The sequence below is a fragment of the Vulpes lagopus genome, chromosome 12, assembly GCF_018345385.1.
Source record: "Vulpes lagopus strain Blue_001 chromosome 12, ASM1834538v1, whole genome shotgun sequence".
Taxonomy (NCBI): Eukaryota; Metazoa; Chordata; class Mammalia; order Carnivora; family Canidae; genus Vulpes; species Vulpes lagopus.
The window spans coordinates 254196-266585 of NC_054835.1; the positions used below are offsets into that span (position 1 = coordinate 254196).

General features: G+C 55.1%; 1 protein-coding gene and 1 long non-coding RNA gene across 3 annotated transcripts in view; one reads left to right on the plus strand and one right to left on the minus strand.

The window, feature by feature from the left end:
- Positions 1 to 1434: 1434 nt before the first annotated feature.
- LOC121473032 lies at positions 1435 to 7760 on the minus strand. Of its 2 annotated transcripts, none has more exons than XR_005983078.1 (3): positions 7673 to 7760; positions 7331 to 7488; positions 1435 to 4985 (listed from the first exon to the last, which is right to left on the minus strand). It is a non-coding gene; the product is annotated as an uncharacterized LOC121473032 (long non-coding RNA). The 2 variants fall into 2 exon arrangements; XR_005983077.1 differs by having other exon boundaries at positions 1435 to 3681; positions 4837 to 4985; positions 7331 to 7681.
- Positions 7761 to 7858: 98 nt separating this feature from the next.
- LOC121473031 (DAB2 interacting protein) overlaps positions 7859 to 12390 on the plus strand; it is a 192598-nt gene continuing 188066 nt past the window's right edge. Inside the window, exon 1 of the mRNA XM_041724923.1 lies at positions 7859 to 8059. Within this exon, the coding sequence (XP_041580857.1) occupies positions 8011 to 8059 (49 nt within the window). The 5' untranslated portion in view covers positions 7859 to 8010. The remainder of the gene's footprint in view (positions 8060 to 12390) is intronic.

The window sequence follows — 12390 nt, forward strand, 5'->3', positions numbered from 1 at the left end:
TAAAATTATGTTGCAATACGGTCACACCCCCTTTGTTAAGTGTCCTCTGTGTTTCTGAGCTCCAACAGTAGAGCTGAGAAAATAGAGTGGAGGCTGAATTGCCTGCAGTACCCCAAGTATTTACTGTCTGGTCCTTTACAGGTAAGGTGTGCTGATTCCTGATATCTTCTGTCCCAAGCAAATCAGTTGGCTAGGTGGCCCCACTACTTGGCCTCTGCTCTCAGGTCCTTGCACCCTGTGTGCTCTCTCTCTCTGCCACCTCCCCTTGTCTATGTGCTGGAAAACTAGCTATCCTGAAAGCCGGCTGTTATAAACCCCACTGTGACCAGCGGGGAGAGCTCCCTCTGCTGGTCCCCACTTCTGGCCGAAGTCTGGGTCCACCTGCCACTCCAACCTCCCACCCCTATCCTAGTGGGGATCCTCATGGGCAGGGACTCATTCAATTCTGGGTCTTATGCTCCTGACATGCTCTTTGGCTAAAGTCAGCTGAATTGCGTGGATAGCTATCATTGCTTTTGTCGGTAAAGTGCTTCTAGCTTCTTGATTTTTTTCCCTTGACTCACCATAAAACCTGAAAACTAGCCAGGAAGCATGGGGTGGAAGTGGGGGATGAGGTTCAGGTGGAGGCTCAGGCTCTCTGCAGAGAGCTGAGCTCATGTGTGTGTATGTGGTGGGGGGGGGGTGGTTCTGATGATCACAGGGGCTTCTCCCAGGGCAGAATCACTCTGCATGACCATGGTGAGCAAAGGTGGGCTAATGTGGAGCGGCAGCAGGAGGACACAGCATGACTCCATTGAGAGTCCTTACTTTGGAGTCAGAGGAATTGACTGCCTGACAGGAAGTGAGTTCCCCATCCTGGGAGGTAATCAAACAGAAGTTGGATCAAGAACGTAAGGGAGAGATTTCTGCCCTCTCAGGGGGCTGCACTGAATGAGCCTCCAGCCTGGGACTCTTGGAAGCTAGGGGTTCTCTCAGGGCAATGGCCAGGCACTTTGGTGCCAGCACAGGGCCGAGATCTTGGGGTTTGGGGATAGGACAAAGAGCACTATCCTTGCCGGCTGCTGAAGATCCCCCTCACTTCATGCCAGCCTGTCTCAAGCCTGCTGCCCACACTCAGAACATGCCAACATCCCCAGGGCTCCCCAGATGGAATACGAGGCAAGGCCTTGGGATGCAGCAGCCAGGATTGCTCCATGGAGCCCCATTGCTCATGAAGAAATCAATGATTTCACTGAACCATGGGGACCATGACCACCGTCCCCGTCCTCTCAACCCTGGCGATCCATGAACACCCACCATCTGCTAAGCGCTTGCTTCCTTCTGAGAAAGTTCTGAGGTTCTCTCTTTTTAAAGATTTTATTTATTTATGAGAGAGAGAGAGAGAGAGAGAGAGAGAGAGAGAGAGAGAGAGAAAGACAGGCAGAGGGAGAAGCAGGCTCCATGCAGAGATCCCGATGTGGGACTTGATCTCAGGACTCCAAGATCACTCCCTGGGCCAAAGCCAGGCGCTAAACCATGGAACCACCCAGGGATCCCTGTTCTGAGGTTCTCTAATAGAATTGGGCCACACATTTGTGCAGCATGAAGAAGCTACAGCACATTTTAGTTGAGAGTCCAGGCCCTGGAGCCTGCTGTGTCATGGGGGCAAGTTACCAACCTTCCCAACGGGGCCATGGAGGACTTGGATTTCTCACCTGGCCCCAGATCTGGGGCCCTGCTCCTGCCACTTCTTGACCAGGAGGTTGATGAGTATTTCTGGCCCTTGAGTCCTGCTTTCTTTGGGACTGGTCAGGGTTCTCAGAGGGCACATGGGATCTCTTACAAGGGCCCATGCACACACGGAGCTGCTGTCATTAGAAGGAGCTGGGCCCCAACTCGCCCTGTGGCGCCAATGACATGGCTAGCCCATGATGTGCCTCATGCCCCACTGGCTGGCTCACAACTTGTGAAGAGTTGCCAACCCTCAGTTTTGAGGCACTTAAATGAGCCACAAAAGCAGAGCCACCCCTCTCCTTAAACACAGGAGATGGTGAAGGATGGTTGCTCAGAGGGGCCCAGGATGTCAAGTAGAGCCACCAAAGGCTGGTCCTGTCCCATCTCCAAGCCTCCCTGCCATCCACACCAAGACACGCCCTAGGAGGCACCACTGGGTACTACTGTGGGGCAAGTGAGGCCTTCCAATCAGGTCGACATGGGCCTCAAGCCCCACTGCTGCCACTGCTCTGAGACTTGCTGTAGCCTCTCAGTGTTCCCATCTGTGAAGTGGGACTCAGAAAACCTTTGTTGGAAAGTTGGTAAGTGAAATGCATAGAGAATGCCAGGTTCACAGTACCCACACCGCCCCCAGTAGAAGACCTTCTGGTCTCCCGGCTGGGACCCAGCTTTTTAATGGGAAGAGAGGATCAGTTCAACCAGATATGCACTAGACACAGGGAGACACACAGGAATCTGGAAGTGAGATGCCCGGGTGCTCAGTGCGAGCTCCCAGATTGTGTGCTTGTAGATCAAGGCAGGAAGCAGTGGGGAAACACAACCATTATAACTGATGCTCAGTTCTTCCACAAATATTCTGTTCCACACTTACTTACTGGGGGTCCGCTGTCCCGGGCGCTGCTCTAGGTGCTGGGGGCACAGCATGGAGCTTGCAGGAAGCCAGGGCTAGCAGACACTACACAAATATATAATATAATGTCACATGGTGTGCTGAGTGCCAGAAAGAAAACTCAAATGTCGGGGGGCAGCGGTGGCTAGAGAGTGATGAGAGGGACAGGGCAGGGGGGATGATATCTTAGAGAGGGTGTCAGAGAAGTGGCATTTGACCAGAGACCTTACAGTAGAGAGAGTGAGGCTCTTGGGGATCTGGGTCCAAGCCTCTGGAGGAAATGATCAAGCCTCAGCAGGACAGTGGAAGAGACAGCAAGAAAAGCCAGACAGGTGCAAGCTGTACTAGGGGAAGGAGAAAGGGAGGGAGGGATCGAGGAGGAGGGAAGGGAGAGGGAGAGGAGGAGGAGGGAAGAAAGGGGAAGGGGAGAGGAGAGGAGGAGGTTGCACTGCTCCCCCTGTCCCTGTTCTAAGTTCTACCTCAAGTAACTCATTCATTCTCCTGCCAGCCCTCCGGGAACTGTCCTTACCCTACGATGACACACAAAGAAACTGAAGCTCTGAGAAGTGGAATTACTTGCCCATGGTTGTCCAGCTGGTAAACTGAGAGCTGGGATTTGGACCAGGCCGGCTTACCTGTCCTTGCCGGAGAAACCCAGCCAGGATGCTCTGGGTTGGCCTCTAGCCCACTAGAGGGGCTATGTGTTCTGGAGAGGGGCTATGAGGATCAGCTCTGAGACCAGGGAGGAGCAGCACTGTGGGCTCCCCCATGGGCTCCATCTGGGCCTGACAAGCAGGATTTAGCTAGAAAACCAGGACTCAGAGCCGAAAAGGACTTGAAAACTCTCATGGCCCAGAATATTGGCTGTTCTACATGATAGCATTGCCTGCCCTTGCTCCTTGCATCTGCCTGGCGAACTCTTCTTCATCTCTCCCCTTCCAGTTGGGCTGGCCTCTCTTCTGCAAAGGCTTTCTTGATTCTGCTGACCAGGGGGCTCCTGGGACGTACACTCTTCCAGCCCTCTCATCCCTGGGTTTTGATTCTTCCTTTAAGTCTCTGGCTCCTCGGCTCAATCCAGCCTAGGGTGTGGCAGGGAGGGAGAGAGTGAGGGGTACAGAGAGAGCAGCATCCCCATGCCAGCCTCGCCACCCCAGCAGGAAGGCAGTGAGCTAGCTGACCAAGTGGAGTGCACTGTCGGGCTCCCCTTCCTGCTCCTTGCTGCTGACTTCTCTCCATGGAGAGACCTTGGGGCCAGCTGCCATCAATGACTCCTTAGTTCCTTTCTTTACAAAGAGTGACCAATTTCATCTGGAACCAGAGGACTCCCCTGCCGCTGGAGCAAAGCTGGGCAGTGGGCTGCTGCACTGGGCTGTGTCTGGACTTGTAGCTCCCAGATCTAGACGCGCCACTCCATCCAGCCCCACCCAACTCCACCCCGCAGTCAGGGTCTCCTAGACATCTCCACATGTCTGTGTGGATTTCCCACAACATAGCTTGGGATCCCCATCCTCAAACCCTCTCCTCCCGAGTCTCCCCCAGCTCCATAAACCAAATCTGAAAGCCTTGGAGTCCTCCTGGACCGGTGTCTTGTCCCTCTCTCCACGTCTGATTGTCCAGCAGCACCCAGGGCCCTACAGGCATGTGAATGCTCTGCCTTTGTTCCTGCCACTCCCTGCATCCACTCTGCAGCAGCTTTCATGTCAGTCTCCTGCTTCAGCCTGCAGTGGCTCCCACACTCCCCTGGCCCTCCACAAAGTGGCCTCTGTGCCCTTTCTCTTCTCTCAGACTGTTCCCTGACTGTCTACCCCACCTCAGCCACACTGATTATTGTTTTGTCCTTCCTGCTCACTGAGCTCACTCCCAACTCAGGGCCTTTTCGCCCACTGCTGGTTGCTTTACCCAAACCTGCTGGTCAGGTCACTGTGTCTTCCCTGACCACTGGGCTGCAAGAAGTTCTCTGTCATGCTCTGTCATCTGGCCCTGTCTGACTCTCTGTTGAGCCCTCCTCTCTGATATTGTATGTGTCTCCCCTGAGCTAGAACGTAATTGCCACAAGAGCAGGGACAGGGCCATCCCAGTCCCTAACACAGAGCCAGGCACCAAATCAGCACTTCATAACCATTGGTAGAAGGGGCCAAAGAACCAGATGATGCTAGAATGCCCTTGGTTGCCACTCCAGGAATGAACAAATGCTGCCGCTTTTCAACCCAGAAAGTTCCTGCCTAGGGCTTTACCCTAGGGAGGTCATAAGACAGATGTGCACAGAGTATGTTCAAGATACTCATCACAGCGTTGTTTCTCATCCTGAATGACTGGCAGTAACCTAGGTGTCCATCAATGGGGCAACGGCTCAAAGCAGGTGTGGCACAGCTCCTTGCAGCTCCTAAATAGGAGGAGATAGATCTGTTTTGCATTGTTGTGTCACCAAGGGAAGCTATGGAGACCAGTGCTCAGACACATCTTTTGTAAACGAACCCCTCAGCTCAGGGCTCTGGTTGCACAGAAACATACCTAATTCATAAAAACAGAAGAAATGAATTGGGAAGCTGTGGGAGCCACCAGGCTTATCCAGCTCTGACCTTGACCTGTGAGAAAGCACTGGCAAGGGAAGTAAATGCCTGGCCCTGGCCCACAGCACTGCTTGGGGGCACAGCCAGACCTGGAACCCAGGTTCCCTTCCCACTGAGCACCACCTCCTGCCTCATTGGTCCTGGGGCATAGCCTAGGGAGGGGTGTGTCTTGAGCCCATCTGAGACTCTCAAGGCAAGTCCCTTCTTTCAAAGCTTCAGCTTTCCGGACTGTACGATGGGCTCATATTCTCCCCCACTGCCTTACCCCTCCCCTAGGCTGGCAGGATGCTAAAAGTTTGGTTAAGAATGAGCATCACCCTTTACTGAGTACCTCAGACATGCCTGGCCTGGCCCTACCCTACAGCTCAGACCATTGCGTGAGGAAGCGCTATGAGGAGCCCCATTCTACCAATGAGACTCCCAAGGGTGCTAGTTCATGCCCCCCCCATTAGTAAGTGACAGAGTCTGGATATAAACCTTAGAGGGTCTATTTCAGCAACTCCCCAACTCTATCTAGAAAGTGTCCCTGGAAGCCCCAGAAGCACAAGGGCTCCAGAGAGCGGACAGGACAGCTGTACCTGAGCTCACTGCTTGACTGGTGGTCCCAGGGCCTGACCCTCACTCCTAGATCCCTCCCCACGTGGCAGCCTAGCCCCCACACCCACTAAGTGGGAGAGCCAGCAAGCCTGGTGCCTGTAGCTGCCTGGGTAGGGCCCAGCCTCCCTGTAATTAAGGCAGGGGGAGGGTGGAGGCTGGGATCTCTGGCAGCCAAGGGTGGAGGGAGGGGTGGAGGGTGACCTAAGGCTGGGCTGACCATGTCAGCAGCCATGCACAAGGTGGCTGGGAGGGGCTCAGGTGGGTGTTTATTCCCTGCCACCCCTGGCCGGGGTCTTCCTGCCAGCCGCCCAGCCTGTCCTCCTGCTCCCCCGGCTCCCTTCTCTGCATTTCCCTTTGCCTGGGCCCCAGAACCAAAGTTGGTCACATTAGAAGGTGCAGCTTCTAAAGTCCTCACAGTGGGCTGTGGGGCAGGAAGCTTTCTCCTGCTTTAAGTGCAGAGCACCACAGAGACTGGGAAGGGGCTGCTAGTGGGAACACACAGGCATTCCTCAGAAAGGCCATTCTCTGGGATGCCTTCTGAGGCTGCCTGAAGCCAGCTCCAAGACCGTATTGCCAGGTCCTCCTCACTGAAGCCCCAGCCAGCCCATCTCCCTGACCTTCTCCCAGTGACTTGTCACTCCCACCGCACACTACCTTCCTGCTTCCCAGCCTCTGCTAGTGCCTTTCCCTCTGTCTAGGACGCCCTCATCTTCCCCTGCTCCTCCCATCCAAATCCAGCTCTTCTGCTATCCCGTTCACATGCCTCCCCCAGGTAGCCTTCCCTGATTGGGCCAAAGTGATGCACTTCTCCCACAAGCCTATGGCCTTGGTCTGTGCTCTGGGTTAAACGCAGATTGGATGAATCACTGCATCTTTGCCCTCCCCTCTGCCCCACCCCGCCATTCCTGCCCCAACACCAAGGCTGTAACTTCTCTGGGGCCCAGGCCTGCCCTGGAGGCCACCCGCAGCCTTGGACAAGTCATTTGCCCTGTACAAGCTGCACTGTCCTCATTCTGTAAAACAGGATTGCCAGCCTTTTCTGCCAGAGGGAATCCCTGAGCGGTGCATGAGCCCATGCAGATGAACGCTCAGAGCAGGACCCTGAGCGGTGGCGGCCGCTCTCTGAGTGGCGCCTGGGTTGTAGCGGGTCCTGTTGTTACAGGGGCCAGGGAGGCCTTACTAAAGACAGCATGGAACGGGTCACTCCCACAGACCATCCCCAGGGTCGAGCCTGAGAAGCTCCCCATGAGACTTGCCCAGTCTTCTCTTATTTCCCTCCCTGGTTCTGTCTCTGCATTACTTCCCCCTTCAGCCACTATTTCAACCACCTGGGGCTTATCTGGGGGCACTGGACGCCCCATGTACCCTGTCAGCTCAAGGCTCTGTGATCTGGCATACCTTTCCCCCTCGCTCCCTCCTTCACCTGATGCATCCTACTCATCCTTAGGTGCTCCTGTCTCCAGGAAGCCTTCCCTGACCACCTCCCACAGCCGGGGGGACATCCCTGCTCTCTGTTGCTGCGGTGTTTACCCCACACACTGCACGGCAATGACTTGCTTACCTGTGAGCTCCAGGAGGCGAGACGCCGCACCTTGCTCCCCGCTGTAAACCCAGCACCTGGCACGTTGTCTGGCGTGGAGTAGATGCTCAGAAAAAAGTTAATGACTAACTGAATGGATGGATGAGTCAGTTCTGCATCCCCCACACTGCAGGAAATGTCTGTAGAACAGATCTGAGTGGGAGGTTCCAGCAGGGCCCGGGAGAAGCCCCTGGGGTTTGGGTGTTGGGTTGTGAACAGAGCTGACCCCCAGCCCCTCCCACGGGTGGATCAGCCTGCCCCCCTCCCCACAGACCGGGGTCCCCAGAGCGAGCTTCCAGAGGCTAAGCCCCAGCTCAGCCTTACCTCTTAGCTGTTCCATCTGCACAGCCCAGCCAGATCCCCGCAGCCAGCATTGCCGGCAGCCAGGCCAATTGTCCCGGCGTCTTCCTATTTTAGACATCTCTCTGCCTCGGTCCCTTCTAATGTTTCCAGCCCGGCTGCGGGGGGAGGAAAAAGAGGTTACTGCTACTTTAAATGTACTGTATGAAGGCGAGGGCTGGAGAGGGGCCTGCTTGCAGGAATACCCAGTCATCTAGTTGGAAAAGCCGCCAGATGGAATACAAAAGGAGAAACCCAGACGCTCATGGAGACAGCCTTGGTTCATAAATCAGGTGGGGCCAGGGGCTGGGGGCCCGTTCGCCATGGAGCCGGACTCCCTCCTGGACCAAGACGACTCCTACGACTCCTACGGTAAGAGGGCCCTGGCCTCTGCCAAGTGGCAGAGTTGGGGATTCAGCCGCTGGTTGCTCAGCAGACTTTTCTCTGCTTGCTGCAGGAAACTGAGTTGATGGGGGAGGCCGTCAGGCGGCTGGGCACTGTCTGATCTTGGGGCCTATGTGTCGTCATGGGTGCCTAGGCTTAGGGAGCACAGGGGAAGGGTGCCCCTCCACCCCGGTGCAGAGCCGGGGGCAGCCCCTTGGAATCTGGACTTGAGTAGGGTCAGGGGAGGGAGAGGGAGTTTAGGCTGCCTCTGTTTTGCTCTTGGCCAAGAAGGAAAGGAAGGAAGTTCTCAGCCTCCTGCCTGTCTGCCTCCCTCCTGTCCCCAAGCCTGCTGGGTGCTGTGGAGAATTTAATTAGTGAGATCCTGCAGATAAATATAGATGGACCAGGCATCAAGAATGTACCCTGTAATTAAAGCCAGGCTGAAAACACACCCCGCTTTGCAGGGCCCTGGGGGCTACCACCAGGGAGCTGCCCCCACCGCCCCTGCCGCAGCCCCCAGGGTAGCTGGAAACCATGGAGAAGATTTTGGGGGGCAGTTGCCAGGGATAGGAGCTCTCACTGAGAGCCTGGGACAGGACTTGGAGGACTAAGGATGGCCTGGAAGGGGCAGGTTCTGTGGGCTTGGAGCTCCAGGGGCACAGGTAAATGAAGCCCCTACTGCTCAGCCTGGCCAGGGAGCTTCATCTTGGCTGGCACGCCAGTGCATTCTGGCTGTCTCTGGGCAACGTGCACGTGAGAAAAGCAGGAGGCGAGGGTGCCTGAGGGACTGAGGCATGGTGTGAGGGGTAACAGATTTTAGGGTGCAGCAGGGAGAAGGCCAAAAAGGGGGTAGTTGAGCCAAAAAGGGGGTAGTTGAGAGACAGCCTCACTCCAGCTTAGAGCAGACTTTTGGGGGCTCAGGTCCTCCCGGGACCATAGTTTCTGCAAAGAAGGCTGAATTCTCCCTCTGATCCCCACTCCCACCCCCGAGCCTCCAGCCAGGCCTGGCCTCTGAGACAGGTTCTAGGCCAAATTTCCTTCCTCCTGCAGCAGCTTGGCTCTTTCCAGGGAGAGGGGACCTTTGTCACGTTGGGAGCTGCAATCCTGCAGGGAGTTTGGCAAGGCCCAACCCACAAGCCTGGCACCTTTGGGCAGTTGGGTGGCCAGTGGATGCATGCCATGTGACCCCTACGTGCCCAGCTGTGTGCCAGGGTAGAGGTTCAGAAACAAACAGCTCAAGCTTAAGAAGTAGTTTATGCTTGTTGAATGGAGGGAGGAAAAAGAGAAAGAGGGAGGAAGGCAGGGAGGGAGAGGCCGGGTTGATGAGAGGCCTCTGCCCTGGAAGAGCTCCCAGCCTCAGATGGGAGACAGACAAATGATATGAGGCTGGGGTGAGTGACGAGCTCTCCAGGGAAGGGGCGGCAGACAATCTGAGATGTGGGACGGGCCCGCTTACCCCCTAGAAGCACTCACCTGAAACTTGGCACGGCAATGCCTGGGTGATACTCCGCAGAGGGCACGGACCTTTCTCTGGGAGACCAGCCCATGGCCAGGTGAGGCTCCAGATCCCCCAGGACTGCATCTCCCGGCCTGGAACCCAGGGCCCTGACTTGCTATTTCCTGCTTTGCTAGCAGCCAACCCAGGGCAGGGCAAAGCTTGTACCCAGGGAACTGAGGCCATTCACTGTGGAGTCAGCACCTTGTCTTTGCCTGTGGCTGGTCTTCTGGAAGCTTGTCAGGCAGTATTGTGCCTAGGAGCCAAGAGGAAGAGGCAAAGGGATGGAGGGGGCCTTAGGAAGGGGTCAGGCAGGAATGGAGGCTAGCCCAGGCTCTCCATGTGAATCCCAGCTGCAGCCCAGAGGGGTCTGGCTCCAGCATGCCTGGGAAGTCCAGAGCTGAAGGGGCTCTGGAACCAGGCCAGTGAGGAAAACTATGGACACAGAGTCAATTCCTTTCTGTGTTCATTCATTTCACCAAAGCTACTTTCAGGTCCTGTACTAAGTTTTGGGGTTGGGCAGATAAGTGCAATCTTGTCTCTACCTTCGTGTAGAGGCTAGGCTGGGAGAGAGCAAAGCACTCTGATGGGGGAGGCCAAGGCACCATGGAACCTCTAACCCCACACATGAAGTCCAGGAAGGCTTCCTGGAGGAGATGAATCCTCCACTAAAGAAGTTGATGACTTCACGAAACCCTTTCTTCATCTGTCTTCTGGGATAGGCGACTTTCCTGATTTTTTCCTGCCTATTTCTTAGTCTTTTCTTCGGTTCCTTCTCTTAGATACTTTCTTTTTCCTGCTATCCACATGGTCCCTTGACAAGGTCTGCTGCTTCTGCCTCCCTGCATGACCTGACTCTTTCTCCCTCCCTCCCTCCCTCACTCTGTAGACTCCAGTCCTACAGATCTGAACTTCCTCACACTCACCAAACTAGTTATCAGCCCAGGGCCTTTTCACATGCTGTTTCCTTTGCTTGGAACACTCTTTCTTCCTCTTATTCATCACTAAGCTAACTCATCCTCCTCTTCCTCCAGTTCCCAAACTCAACTGAAAAGTCATCTCCTCAGAGGAGCCTTCCCTGGACCATGATCCTTCGATCCATCAAATGAGATCTCATTCGTAATTTCTCTTTTCCTTTATGGAGCCTGTTCCTATAGCACTGGACATTATTGTGTGTGTGTGTGTGTGTGTGTGTGTGCTTAAACTCTGCATGTCCCCCAGTTTCTGAGCTCTCAGACAGCTGTTATCCCCAGAGCATAGCTCTCTGCCTAGCGCAGAGTAAGCATCCAGTACATACTTGTTGAATGAGTGAGTGAACAAATACCGTTGGCCCAGGCAAAGAGGTGAGGAAAGCATTCCAGGAGATAGGACAGCAGGTGCAAAGGCTGGAGAAACTTCTGATGGTTCTCCAACACTTCCAAGGAGAGTGGTGCTCTAGGTCAGGGTTGACAAGCTGAGCTCCTTGAGGGACTTGGGAAGTTCAGTGGGTACAGGGTTGGGAGAGACACAGCTGGGAGTGGGGCTGTGGGCCCCAAGGGCCTCAAGGCAAGCAAGATTCTCTTCTTCCATCTGAGCTTTGAGTCCATTCACCTGGTGCTTAGGGGTGGAAAGGAGTTTGACCACATCCCAACCACTGACACGAATGTTCTGGAAGCCTGAGCCATATTGAGGGTGTCTTTGCAGACAGGGCTGAGCAGTGCCCTATCGGGTGGTCCTGAAGTGAGAGACCCTTCCAGTAAGGCCAGTGAGGGCTGGCACAACTGGGGGAGTGGCAAACACAGGAGCAGGGGTTTCTTTACTCAACAATCAGAAGCAGGAAGGCAAAGAGAAGCAGGCCCTTCATGGATGGGCCTCAGTTTCCCCATGTATAAATTGGGGCAAGGGTCAGACAAGATCTGACTGACCCCCTCTGGAGAGGGCCCCTCAGCTGCATGAAAAGTCCAGCTCAGAGAAGCACTACCTTCCCAATTGCCATCAACTGAGGAAGAAAACAGAAGGGAGAGCTGACTGTGGGCTGACCAGGAAGCAAATACCCTGTAGAACATTCTCTCTTCAGATTCTCTCATCGTCTTGCCACGCCCCCACTTTGCAGATGTGGCCTCCCACCCATCATGGCAGTACATCTTGGTGCTCCTCAACAGGGACATGTTTTTGTTGCCTGGTCACTAATCTGACTCCCATTTAAAACCAAGAAATCCTTGAGAGCAAGGGCTGTGTCTAGCGTACTGTACTCACTGTATGAATGAATGAATGAATGAATGAATGAACGAACAAGTGAATGGCACCAGTTGGATCCTGCCCTTGCCTTGCTCCGTGCCCTCAGGCATCATCCTCCCCGTCTCTGGGCTTACTTATTTCCCTAGCCACTATTTATACTCCGCACCCCTGGATGTTCCAGCTCTGACCTTCTAAGGTTCTAAATCAGACTCAGCACTTGGCACCCACTGCCCGCCCTGTGGCCTGAGCCTCATTCTGACTCCCTTTGCCATCAGATGCCAGGACCAGGCCTCTGCTCTTCGCTCAGGCTCCACTTCTTTGTCTGACAAATGGGCAGACTCAGCTGTGCCCTGGTTACCTCCCTGGCTATCTCGGGGCTCAGAGGGGTGACAAGGCAGAGTGTCATGAGACCAGATGCCTGTTGGGGGGCCGGTGATTCACAGAGGGAGCTGGGCCTGGGCACACAACCAGGGGTGCTCCGGAAGGGGCTGGTTGCTCTGGAGATCCTGAGGGCAGAACGGGCAGCTCAGAAGCTTCAGTTTCTTCCCGATGACAACCCGCAAGGACATCTGCCCCTGTTGGGGGGCCCCAGTAGGCAGGCAGATGG